Raw genomic sequence first — 18,670 nt, forward strand, 5'->3', positions numbered from 1 at the left:
GGTTATTTCCCTTGTTGGTCACAAAAAGCCTGTGACTGAGCGTCACGTTGGCGTGTGTGCGTTTGCCGTGTGAGTGCATGTGTGTGTGTGTGCGTGCATTGTGTGTATGTGCATGCGTGTGTGCACATGCCTGGCATGTGGTTGTGCTACAATGTTCATGTGTATGTGTTACTGCGTTTCTCGCAATGTAACGCTTCTGTTGGCAACTAAGTTCTCAAAAGATTAACTGCGATGACACGTTTTCTTTTATCAGCAGATGACGATTTCTTTTCTTTTTTCTCCGACTCATACGTCGTCACAAACTTACTAGTTAATCAGACACAGACAGACACAGACGTACACTGTACGCGTATAGCGACTCACTGCTGCACACATCGTAGCTCTAGCTTTCTCTCGTTTGCAATCGTGTAATGAATACATGTTGGGTTTAGCGCTGGTCTTATATTGACAACATACTATTTGACACCAACGATAGTTAGATCAGAATGATTGGTGGATCAAAAACATTGGTTGACGTTTACGTTTTTAGATGCGTCAGTTACATGGATAAGCTTTTTTTGTTTTGTTTTGCTTTGTGTGAGTCTGAGTTGACACGCGTTTTGTCTTTGGCAGAAAGCGTGTAGATTTCTTCTTTGATTGTTTGCTTTTTCTGCCACCTGCTATAACGCAAGAAGCTGAAGCACTTCATGGCGCCTGTAGAAAATCCGGGGCGTCTAGCTGAGATCGCGATTAGCGGGACTCGAGTGTTAAATTGCATGCCTGACTAGATTGCAGAAGACTGAAGCGCAGTTTAAGCACTTGATTGGCGCCTGTGGCCACCCGGACCATCTAGCAGAGATCGCAATTAGCTGGACTCGAGTGTTCAACTGCACACCTGACTGGCCATACTGACTTAGTGGTCAGACACTTAACCTCTATAGGCACGTGGCCAATTTGACGATACCGATCGTGGCATGAAAGTTCTTGACATAGTCAGTGGGACACGTGCGCGTGAAAGGTTTGTTTTTCTTTTGTTCGCAGGTCTCGATCAACCCGTAATGTACACAACCTGAAAACACCCACACACTTAGAACACTATTTGGAGAGACTGAGGGAGAGAAAGAGAGAGAGAAAGAGAGAGAGACTGATAAGATGAAATGACAATTTACTGCATGATGAAAGGCCATCGGACCCAGAGAGAGATAGCGTGGTTATGATAGAATTTTTTTTCATGATCTGTACTATTTTTTGGCCTTTACGTGACTAATTTTGTAAAAAAAAAAAATTATAAAAAAAGGTCGGTCCTGTTTTTTTCGGGGTCCAAGAGGTCTCCGCGATATAGCCGAATTCGCGATTTAGTGGACCGCACCGAGTTAGTGGAAGTCTGCTGTATTCTATGCAAGCATAATTACTGACTTCTGTGTTTTCATTGCAGAATATGAAATTTGAGGTAGAAATTGGCAAGAAAAGGTCCAACATCCTGTGTGTGAGAGCCACAGATAAAGATCTGGATATGGTGAGTTTCCCATCAGTGTTCATACAGTTTGTCTCTGTATTTGAATTACCTTGGTGAGTTTCCCATCATTGTTTAGTTTTTCTCTGTGTCTAAATTACATTTTGGTGTCTCTCTTTTTGAAAACCTCTGTTTTAAGACCTTGTTTTCCAAGATTTTTTTCTTCATGAAATCTCTGAATTTGCCTCTATTTTTAAGACTTTCTCTTTTTTACATTTAGTCAAGTTTTGACTAAATGTTTTAACATAGAGGGGGAATCGAGACGAGGGTCGTGGTGTATGTGTGTGTGTCTGTCTGTGCGTGTGTGTGTGTAGAGCGATTCAGACCAAACTACTGGACCGATCTTTATGAAATTTGACATGAGAGTTCCTGGGAATGATATCCCCGGACTTTTTTTCCATATTTTCGATAAATACTTTTGATGACGTCATATCCGGCTTTTTGTAAAAGTTGAGGTGGCACTGTCACACCCTCATTTTTCAATCAAATTGATTGAAATTTTTGTAAAGCAATCTTCGACGAAGGCCGGACTTCGGTATTGCATTTCAGCTTGGTGGCTTAAAAATTAATTAATGACTTTGGTCATTTAAAATCTGAAAATTTTAATAATTTTTTTATATAAAACGATCCAAATTTACGTTCATTTTATTCTACATCATTTCCTGATTCCAAAAACATATAAATATGTTATATTTGGATTAAAAACAAGCTCTGAAAATTAAAAATATAAAAATTATGATCAAAATTAAATTTCCCAAATCGATTTAAAAACAATCTTATTCCTTGTCGGTTCCTGATTCCAAATAGATATGATATGTTTGGATTAAAAACACGCTCAGAAAGTTAAAACGAAGAGAGGTACAGAAAAGTGTGCTATGCAGCACAGCGAAACCACTACCGCGCTGAACAGGCTCATCAGTTTCACTCCGTTTTGCACAAGCGGCGGACTACGGTCATTGTGAAAAAATGCAGTGCGTTCAGTTTCATTCTGTGAGTTCCACAGCTTGACTAAATGTAGTAATTTCGCCTTACGCGACTTGTTGAGACTTAATTTCTTTTTTTACTTTTAGGTCTTACACTGTATTTCTAAGCAAGAACAGCAATGAAACGTTTTTCATTCTCGAAAGAAATGGAGAATAAAAAAAAAGCAAGAAGGTGTGTGTGATGCTTGCAGGAGTGGGTGTGGTCCAAGGCAGAGTTTGAGCAGCGCAGACAGACCATGGATGAGCTGTACGACGAGAAGCTTGTAGTTTAATAGGCTGTGTCTATGATACTTGCAGGAGTGGGTGTGGTCCAAGGCAGAGTTTGAGCAGCGCAGACAGACCATGGATGAGCTGTATGACCAGCTGCTGGCCACAGACAGGATGCCGGCCTTGGGACAAAAGAACAGCCCTTTCTATGACTCCCACCAGCCTGATACCTGTCTGGGAAGGTACTTTGGAGAGGGGGACTTCAGTTTTGTGTGTGTGTGTGGGAAGGTGGGTTTTGAAGAGATGGCTTAAGCTGTTGAGCAAATGTACGTGTGTGTGTGTGTGGTCTAGCTCTCTGTCTGTGTGTGGGAACGTGGGTCTTGAAGGAATTATGACTTATGATGTTGAGCGCATGTGTGTGTGTGTGTGTTTGTCTGTCTGTCTGCCTGTCTGTTGAAAAGTGCAGGGTCTTGAAGGGATGACTGTAACGGTTGTTGAGCATGTGTGTGTGTGTGTGTGTGAGTGAGAAAATGTGCGTGTGTGTGTGTGTGTGTGAGTAAGAGAGAGAAAGAGAATGTTTGAAAGACAGAGTACTAGAATCCACGAACACATGGTGACATGCATGAACACGAACACGGGGCTGGGCCGCTATTACGCGGGTCCGCTATTGCGCGAATCTAACCCTAACCCTAACCCTAACCCTAAAGATTCGCGCAATAGCGGCCCCGCGCAATAGCGGGCCGACACACACACGTGCTTGCAAGTATTGGACTGCATTTTGGTCTTTCATCTCAAAATGTATTGTTGCCTAGAAATGGAATCAAACAAATAAAATGTGTAATTCACTACAGGTGTAGTGTCAGTCTGCACAACATCACGTACCACCTACCTGTGGAAGACGACGTACCTGTGAAGGACTCTGGCGGCAAACAGGTGGCAACAGTCCACATTAGCATGATGCCCTGCACCAGCAAAGGCGAGCCGCTGCTGGCCCAGGGGGACACTTTGCAGGACCCTACGGAGGTGATGGACAAAGAACTCAACCTGCGACTAGCAGTTTCCAGTTTCCGTGATGTTCACTGGGCAGCCAGCAATCGACAGCGAGGGATTTACTGCAAGTATGTGTCCGGTGCATGTTTGACGAAGATACCCAGGGAGGGTATTCTTGGATGTCAGCTCGCCTAGTGTTTTAAATCTGAAATGAAGTTAAAATGTAATGTCCTTGAAGGCAACCGTGGACAATTAGGGGCACATGGTGATTATAGACTTCAAACCAGAATGTAGGCTTCCTGTTACGTGCCTTTTAAGCATCTTACTTTAATAATGATCAAAAACAAAAACTTACGAGGTACAATTAAGTCAAACTCACAGGCAAATTGATATACATTAGGGAAAAAATAGTTGAGAAAATCAGTGTCATCTACAGGTAAATCATCAATACAACATCAGACAAAGGTCACAACTTGTCCTGATCGATAATACATTGGTACCTGTGATGTTGGCCCCTCCAATGAGAGGACAGCTCCCAATAAAGGACACCCTCTGTTGTCCCTTAGTCTTTTATCGTGACCAAACATGTCCCTAACATGACAGGCCAGCCGCAATGTAAGAACACAGTCTGCTAGACTTTCATCACAGGTACCACTACCCAGGTTGTAACTGGATGTTTGTACGTTTCAGAGTGTGGATGGAGGGAGAGGAGGAGGTTCTGAGGACGGAAACAGTCCTGGGTGCTGTGAACGGAAAGTTCCACAACAAGTTCCACTTTGCCTTTGACGCAGTAACTACCAGTCTCTTCAAGTTTTTCTGCACTCAGGGTCTGCAGCTGGAATTGTGGGGAACTCAAGGTTGGAGTGTTATGTTACGTAAATCCAGAAAAATGTTTATAACTTTACTGTAATTGTATCACAGGATAGCGTCAGTCCCACAGAAAAGTGTGCGTATATTATTTGTTATTTACACCTGTTGTTGGGGTTCATTGGTGGTGGTTTTTGTTTAGCCTTTTTGTGTGTGTGTGTGTATTTTTGTTTGCTTGGTTTTTGTTCATGTTTTCCAACATTGAAAAGAAGGCTTGGAAATAGCAGGGAAAAAACCTGGGTTGGTCAGACACTAATGTTATTTAAGCCTGTCCTTAACTGGGCCAAGTCAACTACGCAAAGTATACTTCGCCAAGCTGGCCACACAGAGCTTTACCACTGAGTGTTTGGTTAATAGACTTCACGTGGTCTTCGCGAAGTCGACTTCAGGCTTAATTAAGGACTGCCTTTACATGTTTTCATCACCCCCGTCTTTGTCAACAGGTGCTGCAGGTTCCACATCATCAGTACCAAGAGACTCGTCACGACAGAGTTCCACAGACTCTGTCAAGAATGGGAAGGATGGGGGTCTTGTGCTGGATCTGACGCTTGCACAAGACTTGCGCCACTTCTTCAGAAACATAGGTCCTGTCAGACACAAACTCAGAACTCTCAGAGACCATGGTGAGCTCCTCAGGCTTTTTCTCCTTCCCCTGGCTTTGTGGGCTACCACTCCCACATACACTCAGGCTTTTTCTCCTTCCCCGGGCTTTGTGGGCTACCACTCCCACATACACTCAGGTTTTTTCTCCTTCCCCGGGCTTTGTGGGCTACCACTCCCACATTCACTCAGGTTTTTGACTCACATGCGAAGCAAAAGTGAGTCGATGTACTCACCCGAGTCGTCCGTCCGTCCGTCCCCCCCGTCCGTCCGGACGTCCGTCCGGAAAACTTTAACGTTGGATATTTCTTGGACACTATTCAGTCTATCAGTACCAAATTTGGCAAGATGGTGTATGATGACAAGGCCCCAAAAAACATACATAGCATCTTGACCTTGCTTCAAGGTCAAGGTCGCAGGGGCCATAAATGTTGCCTAAAAACCAGCTATTTTTCACATTTTTCCCATTTTCTCTGAAGTTTTTGAGATTCAATACCTCACCTATATATGATATATAGGGCAAAGTAAGCCCCATCTTTTGATACCAGTTTGGTTTACCTTGCTTCAAGGTCAAGGTCACAGGAGCTCTTCAAAGTTGGATTGTATACATATTTTGAAGTGACCTTGACCCTGAACTATGGAAGATAACTGTTTCAAACTTAAAAATTATGTGGGGCACATGTTATGCTTTCATCATGAGACACATTTGGTCACATATGATCAAGGTCAAGGTCACTTTGACCCTTATGAAATGTGACCAAAATAAGGTAGTGAACCACTAAAAGTGACCATATCTCATGGTAGAAAGAGCCAATAAGCACCATTGTACTTCCTATGTCTTGAATTAACAGCTTTGTGTTGCATGACCTTGGATGGGCACATGTATTTTGGTAGGAAAAATGTGTAAAGCAGTTCTTAGTGTATGATGTCATTGCTAGGTTTAGTTATTTGACCTTGACCCCGAAGGTCAAGGTCATGTAAAGGTCAAGTTCAAGCATGTGAGTCGTATGGGCTTTGCCCTTCTTGTTTCTCCTTCCCTAGGCTTTGTGGGCTACCACTCCCACATACACTCAGGTTTTTTCTCCTTCCCCCGGGCTTTGTGGGCTACCACTCCCACATTCACTCAGGTTTTTATATTTAGTCAAGTTTTGACTAAATATTTTAACATCGAGGGGGAATCGAAACGAGGGTCGTGGTGTATGTGCGTGCGTGTGTGCGTGCGTGTGTGTGTGTGTGTGTGTAGAGCGATTCAGACTAAACTACTGGACCGATCTTTATGAAATTTGACATGAGAGTTCCTGGGTATGAAATCCCCGAACGTTTTTTTCATTTTTTTGATAAATGTCTTTGATGACGTCATATCCGGCTTTTCGTGAAAGTTGAGGCGGCACTGTCACGCCCTCATTTTTCAACCAAATTGGTTGAAATTTTGGTCAAGTAATCTTCGACGAAGCCCGGACTTCGGTATTGCATTTCAGCTTGGTGGCTTAAAAATTAATTAATGACTTTGGTCATTAAAAATCGGAAAATTGTAAAAAAAAATAAAAATTTATAAAACGATCCAAATTTACGTTTATCTTATTCTCCATCATTTGCTGATTCCAAAAACATATAAATATGTTATATTCGGATTAAAAACAAGCTCTGAAAATTAAATATATAAAAATTATTATCAAAATTAAATTGTCCAAATCAATTTAAAAACACTTTCATCTTATTCCTTGTCGGTTCCTGATTCCAAAAACATATAGATATGATATGTTTGGATTAAAAACACGCTCAGAAAGTTAAAACAAAGAGAGGTACAGAAAAGCGTGCTATCCTTCTTAGCGCAACTACTACCCCGCTCTTCTTGTCAATTTCACTGCCTTTGCCATGAGCGGTGGACTGACGATGCTACGAGTATACGGTCTTGCTGAAAAAGGGCAGCTACTTGACTAAATATTGTATTTTCGCCTTACGCGACTTGTTTCTCCTTCCCCGGGCTTTGTGGGCTACCACTCCCACATTCACTCAAGTTTTTTCTCCTTCCCCGGGCTTTGTGGGCTACCACTCCCACATACACTCAGGCTTTTTCTCCTTCCCCGGGCTTTGTGGGCTACCACTCCCACATTAACTCAGGTTTTTTCTCCTTCTCCGGGCTTTGTGGGCTACCACTCCCACATTCACTCAGGTTTTTTCTCCTTCCCCTAGCTTTGTGGGCTACCACTTCCAGATTCACTCAGGCTTTTTATATTTAGTCAAGTTTTGACTAAATATTTTAACATCGAGGGGGAATCGAAACGAGGGTCGTGGTGTATGTGTGTGTGTGTGTGTGTATGTGTGTGTGTGCGTGCGTGTAGAGCGATTCAGACCAAACTACTGGACCGATCTTTATGAAATTTGACATGAAAGTTCCTGGGTATGATATCCCCATACGTTTTTTTCATTTTTTTGATAAATGTCTTTGATGACGTCATATCCGGCTTTTCGTGAAAGTTGAGGCGGCACTGTCACGCCCTCATTTTTCAACCAAATTGGTTCAAATTTTGGTCAAGTAATCTTCGACGAAGCCCGGGGTTCGGTATTGCATTTCAGCTTGGTGGCTTAAAAATTAATTAATGACTTTGGTCATTAAAAATCGGAAAATTGTAAAAAAAAATAAACATTTATAAAACGATCCAAAATTTACGTTTATCTTATTCTCCATCATTTGCTGATTCCAAAAACATATAAATATGTTATATTCGGATTAAAAACAAGCTCTGAAAATTAAATATATAAAAATTATTATCAAAATTCAATTGTCCAAATCAATTTAAAAACACTTTCATCTTATTCCTTGTCGGTTCCTGATTCCAAAAACATATAGATATGATATGTTTGGATTAAAAACACGCTCAGAAAGTTAAAACAAAGAGAGGTACAGAAAAGCGTGCTATCCTTCTTAGCGCAACTACTACCCCGCTCTTCTTGTCAATTTCACTGCCTTTGCCATGAGCGGTGGACTGACGATGCTACGAGTATACGGTCTTGCTGAAAAATGGCAGCTACTTGACTAAATATTGTATTAAATTACATATTCCTACTCCGAATCACATGTAGCATTGACACAATCGGAGATGCTAGGTTCTGTACAGGCTAACCGTCTAAGGGAAGCAACCCCAACCACAAAAGTGTAAACGTAGCCATGGTAATGCCCATACACCCGGGGAGTTACCTCCCCTCGTGCATGCCATGTCACTACTGCTACTGAACACGTGGTTCCTATCATTCGACCTTACAGCTTTCGAGGGAGCAGGTTGTTGTATTTTTGGGCTCCCCTGTGGCTGCGCTGTTGGTGTTGTTTTGACACCCACCGGCCACGTTACCGTCTATCTTGCCTCCTGCTTCGTAGTTGGTGAGCTCTTTCCATTTTGGTCATTATTTTGACAGGAAATTTGTTGTAGTTGCTGATTTTCGTCCGTGTTTGGACCTGTGATATTTCAGTGACTACTGTTGGCCGCCATTTTTGTTGTCAGCATGAGTTGACAGTTTTTGTGGCTAGGCCGATGTATTTTGGAGGTAAACGTATTTTTACCTTCTTACTTGCTTGCTGCTTTGTTTAGTTGGTAAGCTTGTTCCTTCTTGTCTTTAGTTTGACAGGAATTTATCTATAGTTGCTGACTTTTTGTCCGTTTGGACTCCTAAATGCGTTTCAGTAACTTATCTTGTGGCCGCCACTTTCGGTTGCTCAGCTTTCCTGACAGCTTATTTCGGTGGCTAGGCCTATGTTATGGTGAGGTTCTCCTTACTTTACCTGCGTTTTTGCCTTCTGCTTTGTTAGTTGGTAAGCCATTTCATATTTCGTCATTACTTTGACAGGAATTTTTGTTATTGCTTAATTTTCGTCCGTTTTGGACTTCTAAATTTTGTCCAGTAACTTATCGCTTGGCCGCCATTTTGTGTATCAGCGTCGCTGACAGTTACTTGGCTAGGCTTTAGCAGGTATCTACCAGTCCGTAGGACTTGTCGTGGTTTCGAATTTAACATGTTTGTTATGTTTTGTTCGTTACTCTTTCTGCCTCGAACAAACACTTTGTGGGGCAGTCATATACTGTTGTACGTCCTGTTTCTTCTCCTCGCCTTCTCTGCCGTTAGCAGATCAGGTGTCTGAGTTATCTTTGTGAAGAAATGTTCGCGTTCCAAGCCTGCGTCTTCCGTTGGTCCCGCTGTCTGTGGGCGACGTCACCTTGTTGGCTTCTTTGACGCTTCCGGCCGAGACGTTGTCTTGGGCGGATGTTTTGCTTCTTCGTCTTCTACCGCTGTGGTTGGCGATTCAAGTAAGTCGAGCTGGTCCACAGGCCCTCGTGAGGCCGTCGGACAGTCCCTGCTGGGACACAGCTCTTTTCGGCGGGTTCACGACCCGCAAACCCCTGTTCAGTCGCACCCTGGCTTCACTGAAGACCATTGTGTGGCTGAGCAATGGCGGCAGTTGGTTCCGGCTACTTCTCCGACGTACGCACCCGCTGGGGTCGTTTCCGGATTTGTCTAGCCGTTTCCGACTGCTGCGCTTCCGGCACTCGCCGGAAGCATAGGTCCCCCGATGTACGCACCCGCTGTGGTCGTTTCCGGGGTTGACCAGGTCCCCCGATGTGCGCACCCGCTGTGGTCGTTTCCGGGGTTGACCGGACGTTGCCCCCCGGGCATTTGTCCTCTGTTCAGTCGCACCCTGGCTTCACTGAAGACCATTGTGTGGCTGAGCAATGGCGGCAGTTGGTTCCGGCTACTTCTCCGACGTACGCACCCGCTGGGGTCGTTTCCGGAGTTGTCTAGCCGTTTCCGACTGCTGCGCTTCCGGCACTCGCCGGAAGCATAGGTCCCCCGATGTACGCACCCGCTGTGGTCGTTTCCGGGGTTGACCAGGTCCCCCGATGTGCGCACCCGCTGTGGTCGTTTCCGGGGTTGACCGGACGTTGCCCCCCGGGCATTCGTCCTCTGTTCAGTCGCACCCTGGTTTCCTCGAGGACCATTGTGTGGCGGAGCAGTGGCGGTAGCCGTTTCCGGCGCTGCGCTTCCGGCACTCGCTGGAAGCATAGGTCCTCTGACGTACGCACCCGCTGTGGTCGTTTCCGGAGTTGACCGGACGTTGCCCCCCGGGCATTCGTCCTCTGTTCAGTCACACCCTGGCTTCCTTGAAGACCATTGTGTGGCGGAGCAATGGCGGTAGCCGTTTCTGGCGCTGCGCTTCCGGCACTCGCTGGAAGCATAGGTCCTCTGACGTACGCACCCGCTGTGGTCGTTTCCGGGGTTGACCGGACGTTGCCTTTAGGGCATTCGGGCTTCTGGCCTCCGTCCTCGCATTCGGCGCTTCCGCTTTTCGCGGTCTCGTCTTGTGCTTTCCGGCTCCGCCCGGATTTACTGCTCCTTTCGCTTCCACTTCCTCCCGGATGTCGGTAGCTGAGGAGCAACGCCAGCCCTTCGGGCAGGTGTTGTCTCAGCCCTGGCCGATGTAGTCAGCGTTTCAACCTTCGGTTGTCGCGTCGACTGCCGTTCCGGTTCCTGCGGCTGCAGACTTGCCGTCTTCTCTCTCTTAGCCTGGTCGAGGCATGAGTTAGGACGACGTCGGGGGGGACGGATTTCCGGTTTTCCGGTTATGCCGTTTCACCGGCCTTCCACCAGTACGTGGACTTCGGTTTTTTCGCCGGTTGTGTCGGACATTCAGTCTGTCGTCAGCGATTCCACATGTGCTGGTTATTGGGAAAAAGGCTTAACGCTGTCCTCTAAGCTGCGGCAGAGGTCACGTCGAAGGTTTTCCCGGACGGGGTTTCGGCCTCCTACACTTCCTGTCTGGAAGCATAGGTCCTCCATCACAAGCGCACGTAGTGGCTTGTCTGGGGTTGATCGAGGACTGGCCTACGGGCGTTCGGGTTCCGGCCCCAGTCCTCTTCTGTTCTGTCTCACTCTTGTTCCGTCGTGGGCATTTGTGTTTCACAAGTGCAGAAGCCGTTGTCGGCGTGGTGTTTCCGGTTTTACTGGAAGCATAAGTCCTCCATTTCAAGTACACGTTGCGGTTTTGACTGGAGTTGACAGAGGACTGGCCTACGGGCGTTTGGGCTTCCGGCCTCAGTCTACTCTATGCAACTTTCGCTTCCGTTTTTTGCGGTTTTGTCTGCTGCATTTCCGGCTCTGTTCGGATACACTTCTCCTCTTCCTGACACTCCTCCGGAGGTCGGTGGGTGAGGAACAGCGGCTGGCCTACGGGCATTTAGGCTTTCAGCCTCAGCCGGGGCAGTCTTCACTTTACCTGTTGGGTGTTGCGTTTACTGCCTATTCAGTTCAGGTGGCCCTGGACGTTTCCCCTATTCACGACCGTCAGTAGGGGGATGAGTCAGGTCTTTTTCTGGTTGGATGGTTTTCCGGTTTCCGGTCATCTCATTCATCAGTTTACCACCAGCAACTGTGACTTCGGTTTGCGTTCGTAGCTGAGCTATTCTGGTTCTCAGTCTTTAGTCAGCAATCGAACACGTTCTGGATTTCCGTCGAAGCTCAAGCTTCGGCTCAGGATTTCCCTTGGGTGCATCGACATTGGTGGCTTCCTTGTTGGTTGACTTTGTTGTCGATGTCGGACTTCCGTTCCGTGAAGATAGGATGTTTTCCTACTTCCGGTTCCTTAGTCACCTTTTGTAGGTACCACGGTTTGCAGGTTTTGGCTAGGCCATCTCCTCCCGAAGGTGGTATCTCTACTGTTTTGGTTCTGCCGCTGTTTCTACTATGGTTCAGTTCCGGAACATGCTCAGCCTTGGCTGGCTTCGGCTACACGGGCTTCACCTTTTGTTCCTTCTTGCTTATTCAGCCTTTGGAACTTGCCTCCTTTCTCTACTCTGTTGGCCAGCCCTTGCTAGGGTGAGCATGGAGCAGATGAGGCTGCCCTTCCTTCACTACGCTCGTACGGCGGGTGTCGGAGGGACTCGTTTCTTTCGCTTTCTCAGTTCCCTGAACAGTCAAAGAGAGTCGCTTAAACTTTGCCTGCAGTAGAGATTCAGTCGAATAGAGATCACCAGGTCTCTGACTGCTTTACAAGGGTTGAAGGAAGGTAAGGCTAGCATACTCAGAAACATGCTTAGCAGAAGCATGCTCATTCCTCTGGTTAAGCTAAGCCGGCAGCCAATAGGCAGCCTTGGCTGGGCAACAGCCATTCCACGTTGCGGCGATGGTGGTTGTTGCCTTCCCGTTTCTTGTGGCTTGTGGGGTTCTCTGGCTTCAGGTTACCCCTGTTTGGCCACAAACGTTTGGACTTTGGTCCTTGTTGTCTTTCATCGAGTCGGACTCTGTCTTTCTCTAGTGATCAGACGCGTTCTGGTGTTTCGTCCAAACTTAAGGTACGCTTGAGTTGGCCTCGGAAGTAACATTCAGGTTTTCCTGAGGGGGCATTGTCTTGGACAATGGATGTTTGAGGAGTAGTTCTTTGTGGCTTTCCTCCTCTCTCTCAGGTTTTGGCTACTCTTCCCCTTCGGGCAGAGGTTTAGCTAAGGTTCGGTTCCTGTGACTTCAGTCTTGGGCCTTTCCTCTCTTCTTCCTCATCTTAGTATGAGGCGAGTCAGGATGACGTCTGTTGGGTCGGGTTTCCTTACAGTCACCCGGCTACAAAAGGCAACTTTGTCTAGGGCGGTTGTCCGTTTTTCTCCGCGTTGGACTCTGTCTTCAGACAGGGACAGACGCGCTCTGGGTTTTCTGGCCAAACTCAGGTAGGCTCTTGATTTGGCTAGGAAGTTAACTGCCTGTTTTTTCCCTGAGAACTCTGGTTTCGGGAGTCTTATGGCTGGCTGGCTTCACGGTTTACGTTTACCAGTCTTGGTTTTCTGCTTTCGGTTTTTGATTCACTCTCGATTACCTTCAAGCAGACTGTTTTGGGAACATTCTGGCTTTTAGCCATTTTGTTTATGGTTGCCAGTCACATCGGTTTTTGACCACCGTGGGTCCTCACTTCCGGTAGCTTACGCACAGTCGTAAGTGGCTGCTGTCGGGTGCTACCTCTCTCCCTGCGTTCGCAGGGACTGGTAGGGGATAACTGGCGACCTTCTATTTGTGAGTTTTCCCTTCGAGGTGGACTCTGGTACTTAGTGCTTGGATGTCTCTCTCTCGCTCTTTCGTGGGGATTGGTCACTCTTGTTTTGAGCTGACTTCTTTCTCACAAGCCTTTTGGGCTTTACTACATCCCAAGGTTTGCAGACTTTGGCATGGTTGTCTTAAGGTCACCGCGGGGGTTCGTCCTTCTCAGTTGAGGGGACAACCTTACGCACGGATCTTCTCAGGACATTAGCATTTCCTTCCAATAAAAGGGGGGGGGGGAAGCTTGTCTTTCCCTTGGCTCGCCAGGGTTATTAATCCAAGGCTTGGGTCTATTCCTGTGCTGTTTTTTACGGCTAGGAGATTGGAAGAAGTGCTGAGCACAGCTTTCTGGATCTCTGAGGTTGTCTCTTACGCTTTTGCCTGAGATACTTCTCGGCTGTCAATCAGGACTTTCCTCGGTTCCCTCACTGCCTGTTGGCAGTGGGCCAGCCCTGCCAAGGGCTTTTTGAGTGGGTTAGATTTTCTTTCCCACTGGGACCGCCCTGATTCTTTGGCAGCGGTCCAGGTTTTCGGCAAGGTTTTTTGAGTGAGTTGGATTTTTCTTTCCCACCGCCTTGTTGTTGCAATCTGCTACATGTGATTCGGAGTAGGAATATGTAATTTAATCGAAAATTTTATTGTAAATTTTCATTTAATAAATATACCTACCCGAATCACATAGTATATTCCCTCCCGCCAACCCCGCTTTTGATTTGGAGAATTTATTCTTTAGGTCGAATGATAGGAACCACGTGTTCAGTAGCAGTAGTGACATGGCATGCACGAGGGGAGGTAACTCCCCGGGTGTATGGGCATTACCATGGCTACGTTTACACTTTTGTGGTTGGGGTTGCTTCCCTTAGACGGTTAGCCTGTACAGAACCTAGCATCTCCGATTGTGTCAATGCTACATGTGATTCGGGTAGGTATATTTATTAAATGAAAATTTACAATAAAATTTTCGATTTTCGCCTTACGCGACTTGTTTCTTCTTTCCCGGGCTTTGTGGGCTACCACTCCCACATTCACTCAGGTTTTTTCTCCTTCCCCGGGCTTTGTGGGCTACCACTCCCACATATACTCAGGCTTTTTCTCCTTCCCCGGGCTTTGTGGGCTACCACTGCCACATTACCTCAGGTTTTTTCTCCTTCTCCGGGCTTTGTGGGCTACCACTCCCACATTCACTCAGGTTTTTTATCCTTCCCCTAGCTTTGTGGGCTACCACTTCCAGATTCACTCAGGCTTTTTCTCCTTTCCCGGGCTTTGTGGGCTACCACTCCCACACACACTCAGGCTTTTTCTCCTTCCCCGGGCTTCGTGGGCTACCACTCCCACATACACTCAGGCTTTTTCTTCTTCCCTTGGCTTTGTGGGCTACCACTCCCACATACACTCAGGCTTTTTCTCCTTCCCCGGGCTTTGTGGGCTACCACTCCCACATACACTCAGGCTTTTTCTCCTTCCCCGGGCTTTGTGGGCTACCACTCCCACAAACACTCAGGTTTTCTCACCTTTTTTTCCAACCCTGCTAGGAAAGCAGCCATAGTGCGCCTTGAGTCGGCTTGTGGTGAGATATGTGCGCGTTATAGATTCTCGTATTATTATTATTGTTATTGCTTGTTTTTTGTGTGTGTGTTTTTTTTTTTTTTTTTTTTGGGGGGGGGGGGGGGGGGGGGGGAGCGTTTTATTAAGGACAAGCACAGTTGCTTGGTTCAAAAGTTTCAAATTTTACCTGGTGTTCTTAGAGATTGACAATTTTCAGAACATTTTGTTTTTTCGCAGCATGAATCAGTTGAAACAGTATGTTACCAAAAAGGAAGTTTTACATTTATACTGTTCAAAAAAAGAAACGCATAGTTGCTACTTGCCAAATTTGTTTTATTTTTCGAAAAAATTAACAGAAAATCCAATATTTAGATTATTTGTTTGAAATTTGGTATGGACACAGTTGAATGCACACACAGTTCATTTGCATCTTCAAATCAATCAGTCAATCAATACGATTGGGTGTCGAGGCTGTCAAGTCAGTAGGGGGTGTGACTGCCTTGAGCAGCAACAACTGCCCGGCACCTTCTGGGCATGGACTGGATCAGATGCCGGATATCTTGCTGTGGGATGGTGTCCCACTCCTCCTGAAGTGCCTGCAATAGATCGCGGTGATTTGCCGGCGCTTCTTCTCGCCTGCGCACACGTCTGTCCAATTCATCCCAGAGGTGTTTTATCGGGTTCATGTCTGGCGACATGGATGGCCAGGGAAGCACCTGGACATGGTGGTCGGTGAGGAACTGGGTGGTGAGTCGTGCTGTGTGCGGGCGAGCGTTGTCCTGCTGGAATATGGCATCCTGGTCAGCCAGAAGAGGAAGGGCGTGTGGGCGCAGAATTTCCTCCACGTATCGCTGGGCAGTTATGCGCCCTTGGACGTGCACCAGGGTGCTCCTTCCAGCGGTATTGATCGCCCCCCACACCATGACGCCTCCACCACCATGAACGGGTGCCTCATCCACACAGTTGGGCGTGTAACGTTCGGTTACTCTCCGGTAGACCCTCCTCCGACCATCATGTCGCTGGAGCAGGAAGTAGGACTCGTCGCTGAACCACACGTGTCTCCAGTGATTCCGGACGGTCCAGCGAAGGTGCTGGTTGCCCCACTGCACTCGGTTGCAATATCATATTTGATTGTATCCCTTTTATGTTTTATGTTTTATGTGTGTCGTCCTATACAATTGTTGTTATAATCGTTTACAGGCAGACAGGGTGTGCCGAAGAAAAATTTCCATTTTTATGTAATATTTTAATGGACAATAAAGTGCTGTTATTGTTATTGTTATTGTTGTTCTGGCGATGGCGGCGGGTGAGGACAGCTCCTCTGTGAGGTCTGCGAGCTCTCAAACCAGCTTCATGCAGGCGGTTCCGCACGGTCTGGTCCGATAATCGGTGTGGCCCGGGGAGAGCCTGGACAGAAGATGAGGCCGACAGGAAACGATTCCGGAGGTGGCGGAGCCGTATGAAGCGGTCGTGAGCAGCAGTTGTCGCCCTTGGTCTTCCCGCTCGTGGCAAGTCAGCAACGGAGCCAGTGGCTTGAAACCTGACCCACAGTCTACTGATGGTGCTCTGGGACACGTGGAAGTGCCTGGCGATTGCACTTTGACTTTGGCCTGCTTGTAAACGACCCAATGCAATTTGGCGGTCTTCTCTGCTCAATCGGGCCATCTTTCGTCGCTGAATTGTCGTCTGATTTCTTTGTGGCGAACAATCCGCTTTTATGGGTTTTGGAAGACATGGTGAGAGCTCAATATTCCCCGAGTTTCACGAGATTACACTGAAGCATGACGAGTGGTCATGCCAAATGAGCAATTTTGACATTGTAGCCACTGATAACGCATGCGTCACGTGCAGAGCTCACTTGTGGCAATGGACGAAAGGTCGACGACCAGATAAACATTTTCTGCAGTTTGGTGGATATCCTTGTAGCCATATAACTAAATTAACCAAATATTACAAGCTATGCGTTTCTTTTTTTGAACAGTATATATATACCCGTAATGTTCATCTTCTGATTTTTTTTTCCGCCAGATTTCTACAGCGTTCAAGAATTGAATTCACTTCTTGCATTTCCATGGTTGTAAAACAGCCAGTATTCCATTCAAATTGTGTGACTTTACTTTTTTCATGGTATTCTTGGTTTTTGTTTCCAGCCATTGAGAACAGCAAAGCTCAGGAGGTGCGACTACAGTCGTGGGCTGACTGCTCATCTCAGCTTCAAGCAGCAGAAGAGGAGCTCAACAACTGTGTTCTTTCTTTGAAGGAAAGTGTGAAAATTGCCATACAGCGGTCCAAGCAATCTTGATTTGGCACAGCTGACACCCACAGATATGTAACTAACACTTTGTAGCTCAGTTGGAAGACCACTGGACTTGTGATTGTTGAGTCACAGGTTCGAATCCAGGCTGGGACATTTTTGTGTGATGAATCAGAGACTGTATCCATGTTCCACCCTCATGTCACTGCCATGGCGTATAAAAGAACTAAAGTATTTTGCCTGAAGTGCAGGTTTGCACCTTACACCTGAGTACACCCTAACATGCGTTTACCTGGGTAATGGGACTTTTGTTGCTAATAGCTTTTCCGTGGGCAGAAGCAGCCCAAATTTCCAAGCAATATTAAGTATAAACAAATTAAATAAAACGGAACTTTCGTTCAGATGTCAGAGAAAAATAGTGACTGCATGGACTGATGGAAAATGCATTGAATTACAGAATCAAAAAACGAGAAAGGTAAGTTGTTTGTTATTGACAAAAATACGTTACAATTTTTGCGTCCATCCAGTCACTATATATTTTTCTCTGACATCTGAACGAAAGTTCCGTTTTATTTCATTTTCATACTTATATTGCTTGGAACGTATTTTTGTCAATAACAAACGTTCCAACAACTTACCTTTCTTGTTTTTTTATTCTGAAAATTGGAACATTGGCAGTCTCTTTGTTTTTGGATTAATTGAATTACAGGGTTTATGACGCATAACTCAAGGACAGAGATAAATGGCTGTAACTGCAAGGTGCAATATATTGGCAATGTGTGCAGGGAGTAAAGTGTGTGTCACTGTGTGTGTGTGTGTGTTTATTTGTTTGTCTGTACAGATGTTATGAAAAGTAACGTGAAGAGCCACGTGAACAGAGTGGCTGATTGCCATGACTGTGTCAAATGTTTACGCTTTGTTTATATGTCCTTTAGTGTACTGCTAAGCCACAATTTTGTATGGTTTACTTGTATTGTTTGAACAATAATGAGTTATGTTTTATGTCTACTGAGAGTCTAAGACAGTAGCAATTTGGCATTCGCAGAAGGGCAGTACTGTAATTGTCAGGGTAGATCTGCTGTGCTTCCCTGAATTAATGTTTGTGTGCTGACTACACAAAGCGAAGTCAATTTGTTGGCATGTGATGGTTGCTATGGCTTCATTTATCTATTTTTCCATTGTCATTCTGACGTGTACTGTTAAAAGACAATTTTGTTTAATGTAGACATATTTAAAATGGTTTCCTGTGACTATTTGAAATGGTTTCCTGTGACTGTATAATTATACTATGTATAAGGCACTTTTGAAATTGTTGTCTTCGACTATATTAAAGCTTTATTAGTTTTTTCTTTAAGTGCAGCTGTTTAAGGTGTGTCTGTGTCATCCCACTGTAAAGCCCACTTGCCTGGATCTAATACTTGTCTTCCTCTTACTTGTAAATTAATTATCGTTGAGATTTTTTGGGTTGTATTATGCATTATTTTTCTCTCGTGTTCTCTTCTTATACAGTACATAATCCAGTGCTAGTGATGTTTTTTAACTGTATGAAGAGAGCAATCTTTTGGTTGAATGTTCTTCTGCTTCCTCGCATTCTTGGTCAAGTATTTTTTATTATTTGTGCCTAAAGCATAATAACTATGTTCTGTATTTCTCATGTACTAT

General features: G+C 45.6%; 2 protein-coding genes across 2 annotated transcripts in view; one reads left to right on the forward strand and one right to left on the reverse strand.

Annotated features, from left to right (window-relative positions):
- The window catches only part of LOC138951835 (uncharacterized), a 53,079-nt gene that overhangs the window by 2,829 nt on the left and 31,580 nt on the right, over positions 1–18,670 (reverse strand). The window lies entirely within an intron of this gene.
- Positions 954–17,484, forward strand: LOC138952509 (kinesin-like protein KIF28P). The gene is made up of 7 exons (XM_070324195.1): positions 954–971; positions 1,415–1,495; positions 2,773–2,924; positions 3,495–3,800; positions 4,363–4,529; positions 4,983–5,162; positions 16,905–17,484. Exons 1-7 carry the CDS (start codon positions 954–956, stop codon positions 17,054–17,056), a joined length of 1,056 nt encoding a protein of 351 aa, XP_070180296.1. The 3' UTR covers positions 17,057–17,484.

Source organism: Littorina saxatilis, linkage group LG17, assembly GCF_037325665.1.
Source record: "Littorina saxatilis isolate snail1 linkage group LG17, US_GU_Lsax_2.0, whole genome shotgun sequence".
In the NCBI taxonomy this organism is placed as follows: Eukaryota; Metazoa; Mollusca; class Gastropoda; order Littorinimorpha; family Littorinidae; genus Littorina; species Littorina saxatilis.